General features: G+C 31.8%; 1 protein-coding gene across 2 annotated transcripts in view; it reads left to right on the forward strand.

Moving 5' to 3' along the window:
* LOC119669037 (furin-like protease 2) overlaps positions 1–12,711 on the forward strand; it is a gene marked incomplete at its 3' end in the record, with an annotated part of 541,440 nt that overhangs the window by 297,126 nt on the left and 231,603 nt on the right. For both annotated transcript variants that reach the window (XM_038078764.1, XM_038078763.1), the window contains 1 exon segment: positions 10,237–11,480. In XM_038078764.1, coding sequence (XP_037934692.1) covers positions 10,488–11,480 — 993 coding nt within the window.

Below are 12,711 nucleotides of genomic sequence, written 5' to 3' on the forward strand. Positions count from 1 at the left end.
CTTATTAATTTTAAGTCTGAAAAAGCTTCATGGCGGACCGCAGAATGGTTGTGGCTTAATATAATATGAGGCCGCCCCTTTTCTAGCTAGTTCATCGGCTTTCAAAGTCTGAACTATGTTCCTTCAAAGTTTCCCTAAAAAGTGATGCAATCATACAATCGATCTAGCTTTTGCCTAAAAGTACAATTTCAAACCAGCACTCACATATTCTTCGCATGAAAAATCTTTTACCTTAAAGTCAAGTCATTTTTTCGCAGTTTTTTGTTCAAATACAACAACAAAGCTATAAATTATTCTATTATTAATTATACTAATTGTAACTTCTATTTCAAGGAAATTGATCAATTAAATGTTGTGATTTTCTGAAGGTGCGAATGGAAAAATTTTAACAACTGACCGGATTAACCAATAATTTTAATATAATATTATATATATATCAACAACACATAAATGAGTATTGGAAGACAAACCAACATATTACAAGGCAACTAACATTTGCGTTTCGCGCTAATTGGAACGGTTACTATCTATCAGCTTCCTGACGATTAGAATCTGCCATATGCTAACGGATCCATATTTTAGCAAAAGGAAAATCAGTATTTTATTGAGATAAAACATATTCATATAGTACACTATATTATCGATACATATGTTAGATGTTTTTATCCTATTAAAAATAAACGGGCTATTTATTTCGAGTTCGGCTTTCACATAACCTGAAAGCCGATCTCGGAAAGTTGGCAACTTTCCATCTGGTAACTTTGAAATATCAGCTGGTAACTTTTGAATTCAAGGGTTTACCGCATTAGGCATTATCGGTTGATCATTTCAATAGAACAGGGACATCATAACATTTTTCAAACATTTCATGTATTGAATTCCAGTGTTTTAAAAAACACAACACTTTTACTAGTTTTAGTTAAAATGGATTCTCAAAACGTTACTCTTAAAATTTTTGACTTTTTTAACATTATTCCCATACACTACCCAGGTCTAGCTATATATGACCCTAAAGTTTGACCAACTTAAGCAGTTGTTGTAAACGGCGGTATAAATTGAAACAATGGTCAAGAACAAAAATTACAATTCCCATTTCTGTTTTGAAGTAAATCTTTTATTACGATTTATCATTAATTTAATAACCTTATTGAACTCTTCTTGACCTCTGGAAGTCAAAGCTTAAAAACAAAGTTAAAATCATTTTATATTCTGATTTGCTGCAATATTTCATATTTTTCGAATTTAATGTATTTAATGTTGTTGCAAAAAATTTTATAAAAATTGTATAAAAAGCAAATATTTGAGCTTGGATAAAACGCTAAACAAATGTTCCACATATTTCATGCATTCCCCGAAAAAATGTACTGAACATACGAGCCGCAGTGTGGGAAGAGTATGGGAATAGTGGAGCAAGCACTTAAGGGCTCGAATAGAAATGCATTATGGGAGTGTGTGTGCATTGTTTTATTATAAAAATATGTATAAAATATTTCCCGCATATTTTTTGGTGCATAATAAAAAGAAATCTTACTACTTTTACTTTGTTGGCGAAAAAACAAAACGAAATGCAGCAAAATTCGCTACATTATGGGAACACCGCAGCATCGTTGCACCGCTGGATCGTTGCATCACTGAAACAAAAGAAGTTATTTTCTTTTGTACATATTCAAAATGGCTTAAATGTGTAGGAGTGCAGGCGGCAGGATTGGTGAGGGTGGGTGGAAGTTAAGTTCTTTATAGAATATATGATTTAAATATGAAAAGAAATTTAAAAGCAGTGTGTGTTGAAAAAAAAAACAGAATATGAAAAACTAGGAAGAAAAATGCAAATGCACGTATAAACAAAGTAAAACATAAGTCTTGCTAAAATAATAATAAAAGTCAGCGTAAGCGCTTATAGCGCCAACACCAATAAGTTTACTCTATGGCAACGTCCATTAAAAATATACTTTCGTTCTATTTCTATGGATGGTTCGGTTCAACCTCCTTTACACCTCCTTATGGTGTTTATGGTTGTAAAAGCACACCAACCGCGCTGCATACATTCAAACTTGAACTCACACTGGCACACACAAAATGGCTGAAGTTACTATTTTTAATATTTACAATGTGTTGCGGATTTTATTATGGAAAAAGAATAGTGCGAAAAATCTTTGTTAAAAATGTAATGCTAAACTGCTACTTTATATAAATCTACTAAAAAGTTTTAATGATAAAAATTTTCTTTTAAAAAAACTTTCACAATTAAATAAAGATTTTTTTGTTCTCAGCGTTTGATAAAGATTCTTACAAACTTTATGCTTAAAACTGTTAAAATGCAAGAGGATTATCGTCGAACGTGTTGATAAAACAAAAAAAAACAAAGAAGAAAAAAAAACACAAAAAATATTATGTTATTAAAAGTGCATATGAATGCTTGTTCACATATGGCAGCTATGTTAGTGTGTGTCGCTATGTTAATTGCATGGAACGCTGTAATGTTGTGCTATTGTTACGTTGCAAGAAAATGCCATTCTCGTGTTAGTAACATTAAACAAATACAATAGAATTTTCTAACATATGCTAACAACTTAACAGAAGTGTACACATTTTTTCATTAATTTACGTGAAACGGAATAGCTTTAATGTGAAGAAATTCTGCAGAAAAATAAAAATGACCTGAGTAGAGGAAACTAGTTGACTTTACAAACCGGCAAGCTTAGTTGAAATCATATTGCATTTGCAAAATTCGAAACAAAAAGTGAGTATTTATTAAAACAGTGTAAGCTTTGTTGAATTGGCATCCCTTTAAAATGTACAATATTTCTATTCTCCAGTGTTCATTTTGCAATACTTTTTTCCAATGGTAATACTACTTGCCGTTTACTATCTCCAAATAGTATTTTAAATATGCACTTTAACCTATCCTCATATAACTCCCTTCAATGTCTACTGATTTTTGCAAAAATTGCCCATATTTAAACTCCATGACATTGAAAAACATAAGGAATCATAATTGCTGTGGAAAGGAATCAGAAATATTCTAAGCACAAGAAAAGATGTTGTTCTTATTGAAACATTCTCTAAAATATATGGAGGTATGTGAAGTATGGGGAAAATCGAATTCTCCCTAAATAGCTAAGAAAAGCGTTTCGATCTCACAGTACACATTCCTCACGTAGCTAAGAGAACCATTTTGATACCATATTCCTTATAATGTGTTGATATTGCTTGTTGTATTACAGAATAGAGCTCCCAATAACTTAAGCCTGGTTCTGAAGATGCCTGGAGATAGACACAAGAGGTGCTCCGGTATTTCCGTTTCATAGACGTGCACTACAGAAGGACAGTACATGTACATGTCTAACTACAGAAGAACTGAACAGGCTGAGCTTGGCTTCATGCTTTTCTGGAGTCCTGTGTCCCTGTGTACCTGTGTAAACCTAAATACTATTGACTTATTTCTATGTTACAAGTCGGAACTTCTAAATTTGAAGTATAAAGCCATCTAGGGCTTGACCTAGCTACTGAGAAATATGAGCCGAATTACTATTTGTGTGTCCTGATATTTTTTCGGCTTTTAAGAAAAAGCGTTAAGTCTTGCTGGCACTTATGCGCGTTCATTCCCTGCTATATTAGAATGTCCCAGAACCCAAACTAGAATTTGCCTGGAGTTGCTGCTTAGTACATTGTCTACTTTTGTGAACAATTTTTCTTAGAGTTGCAGACTGCTGAAAAAGCTTTAGTAACTGCCTGACTGTCAGTACGAATATACATTCTTCTTTTATGAAGGCCCATACTCGTAGTAAGAAAATAGGCTATTGGGACGCCGGAAATTTCTGCCTGATATATTGAAATAGAGTTAGAAGTTGGTAGATTTTACGAGTACTTAAGATTGCGGGATAGAAATCGATTCCTATGTCTTTGTCCGTTTTTAATTCTTCAGTGTAAATTGCTATCTTTCCTTGTGCTATAATCAGCCCTGCTTCCCAATCCTCTTTTGAGAGAGTTCTGATGGCAAATCTCTTTGAAAGTATATGCGTTAGTCCTATTCATTATTTCCAGTATAATTTTCTAAAATAAGCAGAATATAAATGGAGAACTGCGGTGGGCTGCAAAAAAAACCAACTAACTTTGCCAAGTGACAACTTATTGGAAATGATAATCCTACTTGACAGAGTTAGCACTGAAGTGACAAAACTCGTGGTAATGTTTAACGCTTCTTTGCAAAGGCTCACTGCTGCCAAGGTAAATACATTCCAGTGTTGTAGATAGTACAGCCCAAATATTGATTCTCAAAAACTTTCTCTAACACGATTAGTTTTAAAGTATAAATCCAATATGTTATTGTATAGTAACAAAATCGCTTTGGTTAGACTAAAGAGAACGATATATCGCCCCTAAAAGCATTCCAGCAATATTTTTTAAAATGGACAGTTATCTTAACCAAATAGATTTAAATGACTAATGCAAGTTTTTGGGTGACAAACTATCATTCACCAAAATTTTGGTGAGCACACCAACATGTTGGTTTCGTGTCATTCTAAGATCCACCGCGCTTTATGGGAGCTCTGAGTGTATATAGATAATAATAGATCAATTTAATTAATATAAATTATTGTTAAACATTTTTAATAATATTAAAACTATATAGATTATATATAAACATAATATATATATAATATGTATACAATATTTATATATAATATGTAATATACGTATAATGTACTCAAAATTATTTATAAGAACTATATTACATAGTGGTTACATTACAAGAAGTTAGTAGGAGATCATTAAACTATTTTTTTTACCTCGGGTCTATAATATGTCAACTAGGAAACCTTAAAAATTAATTGTACCTATATTTACCTATTATTACCATATTTTTATCTATTTTACAATTTGTTAATTAAGAATTTGAGTGAAAAGATCTAAGTACATAACATAAAATATCCACATAAATCTAAAAAATTCCTTTTCATATGCCTTTTTAATTAATTTTCCTGTTAATATTTAATTGAATACAAAATTTTCACTTTATGTGCTGCTGACATCGAAAATCTCAAAGCAATATTGACAAATGCTGCCACTGTTGCCGCTACCGCCGTTGCTGCTCATGCTGAGCTAATTTAAATGCAATTTTCAAATTTTTATTTCAATGTCCTTTTCTATTACTATTGCAGCAACTTTTGCCGCTATTGGCCGTACCAACAATTTCGTCCTGTCAATTATCCCCATGCTGGGAGCTTATTCAAATGTCAATTGCTTGAGTTCGTTAGGCAAAAATGAATTACTGCGCTCACGTTGAAGTGCATAAACTGTGTCAGAGACAAATGTGAGCAGTTGGGATGCGGACTGCAAACGTCCTGCACTACGAAGATGCAAAAGTCCAACACCATAAAATCATCAAAGCAAGGATAACACAGTCACTCTTCTGTCAATGGCCACAGTTAACAAGTTGGGCAAATGCAAATTTTTATAGGGAATGAAAATTCAATTCAATTAGAATCGTTAACAGGGAAAACCGAACCGAAACTAGGAAATACACAACGGCTGCAGGTTGGCAGAGTTCACTTTCAGAGTTCATTGTGAGAATGTCTCGACTATTGACTTTGTGGTAAGCGTTTCACTCCTGCGAATGGGAAAAATTTGTTGATTTATTAAGTCGACAAAATTTAACAGTTTAACTGCACAATGTACAAATATTTGAAAATTATAATTTAATTAAATTTAGTTTAAAATTAATTTTCCATTTTAGAAATATTGACTTTTTATTGCAAACTGCAACTTCTCTTTGCGATTCAATGTAAACTACATATATTGAAGTTTAATGCATGTAATAATCGATTCAATATTTTTAATAGTAGTAATATTATTTGGCTTGATCCTTGTTTATGAGGATTTTATACCACAACTTCATATGTTCTTTTATCAAGTAATTTTCTACAATTTTTTCATATCCTTTTTTTTGTCAGAACTTTTAACATTTTAACACGTTCTTTTTCAACACCTTTTTGGGTTTTATCTGCTCTCCGTCATCTGGCTTTATGGATTTGTATTTTTGATTGCTTACAGAACATACGAAAGGCGAACCCAAATGTGAATTTGACTGTAATTTTTATAGGGAATTTTTATATCGAAAATTTTACGCTTTTCTAGCGAACACTACAAATTGGGGGAAGGGAAACGTCTAGCCGAATATATATTTTCCTTTAAATGCTTATTTCAGACTCTGTTTTTTTTTTTTGGTTTGCCTAAGAAAAACACATTTTGATTTTGTTTCTTGAGATTTTTCCACATCTTAAGCATTTGTTTGCGAGTATCTGTGAGATTTCCAGCATTCACGCTTTTCTGGCTCTGTTCTGCAAATATTTGTGCTCATTTGAATTGCAAATTCTATTAGATTTTGAATTTTGAAAACACACACATTTATTTATTTTGAGCTCATTTTTATATATTTTTGTTTAATTTTTTTTATTTTGTTCAAAAAAATAGAGAAAAATTTGCTTAGAAGTAAAAGTAAAATTAGTTTTGAATCCTGTCTGCACTTTGATAGCAAATACTAGTGATTTTATCACAGAAAATTGTTTTAGTGTTTTATTTTGTAGTACGAGTAGTTGAAACGAATATAAAATGCAAACTTAAAATACTTGTGTTATTACAGTAAATAAGAGTTTGTAGAGAGAAAATTTTTTGCTTTAAATTTCATCAAGTCAATCTAATAAAGACCGAGACGAGTTATATATATGCATGCATAACTTAAACTTAGATAAACGAAGCAGCAATATCTTAGAAGTAACTAATAGTATCTTTTAGATTAAAACTGTGTCATCAAATAATCACTGTGTTAAGACCGAATCTAAGAGCTGATGTTGGTCTTAACTGTTAGATTCAAATTCAATGCAATTAGTTTTAAATAAGGATGAAGATTATCTTAAAAAAAATTATATCTTAATAAGCGATGCTAAACCTATGACACACATAAAAAAGTTCTACAGCATAATCTTGTTTTTAATATTACATTAGCGAGTATTTTTTTTTTTGGGTTTGCTATAGCATTTTGAAACAATTATAATAAACAGCTAATTCTAATAAATGGAGTTGTAATTAAAAATTATTATTAAGACAATTATAATAATAATAAAAAACAAACTTAAAATTTTAAGCAATTAATAGCAGTATTTGTTAGATACTGCCGCAAAAATTAGCTATCATTGGTTTAAGTCATTAGATTAATGTACGTCATCTGTGTATAAACTCTACTGATAACTTTTTCATTTTAAAATTTCATTTTTCTCTTTATTATACCTTTGGAGGTATTCCAACAATATAAATATTAATAGCGTCTCGGTCCAAATTTGGGAGATTTCCGGTAAGCTCAAAATGAATTAAAGAGAAAGCTCAACTCAGAAACTATGTTTAAAAAAAATTTTCATTTAAATGTCTCTACTGATTTATAAAACACCGAATTTTGATATTCTAATTTTATTTCTGACACACTCCAGCAGCAAGCCTTGATTTTTGCTATTCATAAAATTTAGCTAAAATTAATAAATTAAATTATCACATAATTTATTTAAAAAAACCTCACTTTTACCAATAATTTCATCAAACAGCAAAAAATAAAATATTTATGCCTATACATGCTATACATGCTATAAATAAATTTGTATCTTTGATCTTCAAGGAAAGCTAATATCAATAAGTATCCTTATTTATAGCTGCCATCTTAAATTGTTTCCTTTCGCTTTAAGGAAAGAAGTGTGTGCATTTAATTTATGAACGATCCTTTATTAAAATTTCGTCTTCCACAAATATTTGCATAAGAGCTTTTTAAAAATAAAAAATACTGTTTTCTCTCGAATACTTCCAAAGGGCAAAATTCGAATTGCGAAATGCTTTGGCTGTAATATTTCGCCCCTCGTCGCTGCTGTTAGGCGTTGCTGTAAATTTGTACCACACCTTCTTCTATGGCACTTCTAAATTAAATAGCCTAAAAGCACACAATAACACTTGAGATTCTTTTTTCTACCGAAATAAACCGAAAAGAAAAATCGCTGGAACAATGCTTATGCTTATGCTTATGCATACAATACACGCATAATTATTTATGTACATGCAAAGCCAAGCACACACACACAATAGACGCAATATTTTGCCCTCAGTCAGTAGCATGCATAGTAATGTCTACTTAACGCCCTGCACCTGTTGTTTTGTTTATTATTGTTATTCGCAGCGCTGCTATTGTTGTGCTGCTTCTTCGCGTCGAGTTATGCTGCTACGGCTGTAAACGTATTGTTGTGTTGGAACTGCGGTGCCATTGTTAGAATATGAGTGTTTTATTGTTTTGTGTGACACAAAGTCATACTTGAAATTTATTACACTCACACATAAACAAGTTAGAGTCTTGAAGATGTTACGCTTTTGTGTGAGCAGACATACATACTAACGCAAGTATACATAAGTTATTGTTTTCATTTCTTCCTGCGCTGTTTGTATGCTATTGTGCAAAATGTTTAAAAATAAAACAACACACACTCACGCACACATGTTTACTTATAAATACAAATGCAAATAAAAATAAAATACAATACAATATCATGTATGGAAATAATGTAATAAATACAATAACTTTTCAGAAGCATAACAAACCGTGTTTTTGTTGTTTTGCCGTTGCTGTTGTTGCTGTTACTGTTGTTTCATTTTCTTGTTATTCTTGCTACTTTTTATTATTATTATTATTATGTTTATTATTATTATTAATATTATGATATTGAAATGCTTATGTTTTCCTTACAACTTTTGTTTGTTAATATTGTTGTTACATGCCAATGTTGTTGTTGCTGCAGTAATATATGATGAGTATGTATAAAAATAATAACAATGACGATGGAAGTAAAATAGAAAAAAATATATAATAAATTAACGCCAGTTTAATAATAACACTTGCAGTCAGAAACACATTCAAGCAAAACAAGAAATTATAACATATTTTGTTAAAATAAAAATAACAATATATGAATATATACCACACATCTATGCACTCATATATATGTTACATGCATAACAAAAATAAGCATAAAACAAAAACAAAAAATTATAAGTACGTCAACGTCAGCTGCAACGTCAACAGTTACGTCAAGATCAATACGACAGCTCAATACAAAAAACAAAGCAAAAAATTACATGGCACACAATACATACTCAATACCAAACTCAACTTATACAAACAACCACATATTCAAGCAAAATCTATACACACACACACTCCCGTACAAATACTGGAATTTGTAGAAAATATGCAGAAACACGTGTGCGTGCTTAGTTTAGCTTGAGCCAAGCAGTGTGTGTGTGTGTGTGTGTGTATGCGAGTATGTTACGGTCTATTAACTGCTCAAGTATTTGTTGACGACGTTAAAAGGATATTTAAGGTGAACATAGAGGGGCATACTACGTATCGAAAATGAGACCAATTTTTGGTATCAGTTAAACTTCCATTAACTTTAAGTGGTACATAAAAATCGTGAGTTTATCGCATTTAATAAAGTTATATAGGAAATCACATGTGCGCAGCCCACACTGAGGAGAGGGGCATCATAGCGTATACGTGTTTTTACTTGACCATTTTGATATTTATTGAATTGTTTGCCATTTACCAAAGTTAACGATAATCAAATCATTTTCAGTTTCATTGACAATTGCTAATAGTTGGTAGTTTGCATTAGCGAAACATTTCACTTTTTATATGAACATAATGGAAAATAAATATATAACATAAAAAGCACACTTCTTGCGACACTGTGTAGAAAAAATACAATAAGAAAGAGAAAGTTTATATGGTAGAAATAGATTGTAGTTTATTCTGTTAAATTTAATGTTCAGAAAGTAATGTTAAGAACAGTTTACGTTAAATAAGCTATGTAAGGAAACTTATGTTAAGAAGGTTAGTTAAGAAAGTTATATTAAGAAAAGGCACAATATTATTCCTTTAATTGAATTTACTTACATTAAGAACTCGAATTTGCAAATAATTTTTAATTTTCTATAGAGCAAAAAAAATTTTTTGTATATGTAACCGCGACATCAGTACTCTTTTTGAACTTCATTGAATTTCCACGTCTAATATATTTTTTTTATTGGTTTCTTATTATAAAAAAATATCAGTTAAAATATGTAAATGTATATGTATATAGAGATAATAAACATTTTTTTATTTAAAAACAAACCGTTTTATTATAATTACATTTTCATTTTCAGATTTCTAATACATAGACTGAAATTGCAATTCTGGCTACAAAGGAATGGATTAGTTTACATAAAACAAAACCAAAATATATGCATATATACAGACAACATTTTCATTAAACGTGTTTCGAGCAGAAGAGCCGCACGCATGTGTCAAAAAAGTTTTCTGACAAATCCCCCAACAATAAAACCTAAGCCCAGCAATCTTTCTTTGTACTAAAAAACAAAAAAAAATCCATATACGAATCACAACACAAATAACTATGAATTTTCATCACACCACCAATGTCGATGATGGATGTTACAATTCAAAATCATCAATAAAGGCAACGTTCCCAAACGCAACGTCGGCAACGCTGACAACGCCTGCAACAGTGCATAGAAATGCAACTGAAAAATGCAACAAATTACATGCAGCAGCCACAACATCAATAAAATTTAACGAAAATAAATATTTGAAGTTGCAACAAAAGTGGCGGCAACGCCCGCGGGGGTACACAAATATCAAAAATTATTTCAAAACGAATTATTTATGTACATATTTATTTGTTGTTGTAGTGTTTCTAAGCGGTTGCCACATAACGCCAATACATTGTGCGCAAAACTCTGCTGCGGCAAGCGCACAACACAATGGCCTCAACGACAACAGCGAACAACAGACACTAAAGCAGCAAACTTCATTTAGTCAAACTGTAAATAGTACAAGTAATAACATTAATAATAATAACAGCAGCAACAACAACGAAAATGTTATAAAATCCACTGCAAACATAAATAAAGCAGTAACAGCAGCAGCACCAGCATCAACAGCACCAGCATCAGCAGAGGCTGAAGCAGTTGGTGCAGTTGAAAATATTTTTAATGATTACACTGAAGCCTTTGCTACGCTCATTGCAGAAGGCCATCTCAATAAAACCACCAATAAACAGAGTAGAAACAAAAACAATGCAAGCAAAAACGCCAACGGTGGCAGCAGCAGTAGCAGCAGTAGCAGCAGCGCTGGCAGCAACAGCTCTAGCAAAAGTAGTAGTTATGAAAGTCGTAGTAATAATTTAACATATAGTAAATCAAGCGATAGCAGCACTGATAGTAATAGTAATTTTAATCTGCACGATGAGCTGTTGGACAGCTTTCGTGGCACGCACGGCATGCCGCAGCAACCGATGTATACGAATGAATTTGCTGTGCATATACCAGCAGGCAACAGAATGGCCGATATAATTGCGGAAAAATATGGATTCACAAATGTGGGTCAGGTGAGTAAGCAAATAGTTAAATACACTTTAAAAATTTTTTCACATTTCAGATTTCAATATTTGCAATATTATTAACACTACAATTATAATATATGCAAAAATAAAAATGATATAAAGTAATGTAAAAAGTCATAGTTGCATTATGACTAAATATCTTTATGAAAAATATAACCTGATATGTCACACTTAAAAGATGTGTTCGTTCGACATAATTGGATTAGTGTTGCCAATTAGATAAATGTATACCACCACAAAACTAGTGATAAAAATCGATTGATACTTTTTAAAACCTTCGATTTTAACTGCGGTGTCAGTCATCATCATTAGCATTCCACAAAAGTCTTCAATAACATTCTCTACATTCGCGCTGATAATGACAAATACTGTTGAATATGCCAAATATCTTCCTTTCGCAGCATTTCTTGAGACAAACAGGTATTAATCGCTGAATTTGGAAAATACGGTGGGTGCGGAAGCAATTCAAACGATTTGCTACACAGCGCATTGTTTTAGTGAAAGATAACTTTTTTTCTTATTCCTGTAGGTCCATTAACTCGTTACTTAATGATCTGAACTTTCTCAAGGTAGTTGATGAAAAAGATTTCACGCGCATTCTAAAATACAGGAGCTGTAACCTTGCTAGCTGTTTGTTATATTTTTATCCGCCTTGAGTGAGGCTCACCGACAGTTGTTCATTCAGTTGACTGCTGTTTCGAATCTAGAATGAAATGGTGAATCCAAGTTTGCATTTTTACATATTCCTTATTATCTCGCTACAATAGTCATGAATAGCCGCCAGAATCATCGACACTATGCAGTTTTCTGTCAATTGTCAGTAAATGCGGCACCCACTTCGAAGAGTGACAAGTGTTTTTGCAAAATGAAGTCAACATGTTTCATTGAAATTTTTAAAGTGACCAGCTATCTAAATACCTAATTAGCTAACATTCACATTATAGTTTGCTAAAACAAATTTGTTGACCTTCTTGATGTTTTCTGGTGTCACCAAATCTTTTGATCGTCCAACGTCAGGTATCATCAGTGTTGGTACGAGGACATTTTGAGTTAGCAAACCACTTCTTTACCATTTGTCGCGATAGAGCAGAATTCGGGTAGCCTTTATAAAGCCAAGCTTTTGCTTCCATAGCAAAGTATCATAAAGTACATTAAGACTGAAAAGTTTTCGGAAATTCTCATTTAAAATTCGCGCGCTGTATATTTTTCGATATTT

The sequence above is a fragment of the Teleopsis dalmanni genome, chromosome 1 (assembly GCF_002237135.1).
Source record: "Teleopsis dalmanni isolate 2A chromosome 1, ASM223713v2, whole genome shotgun sequence".
Classification (NCBI taxonomy): Eukaryota; Metazoa; Arthropoda; class Insecta; order Diptera; family Diopsidae; genus Teleopsis; species Teleopsis dalmanni.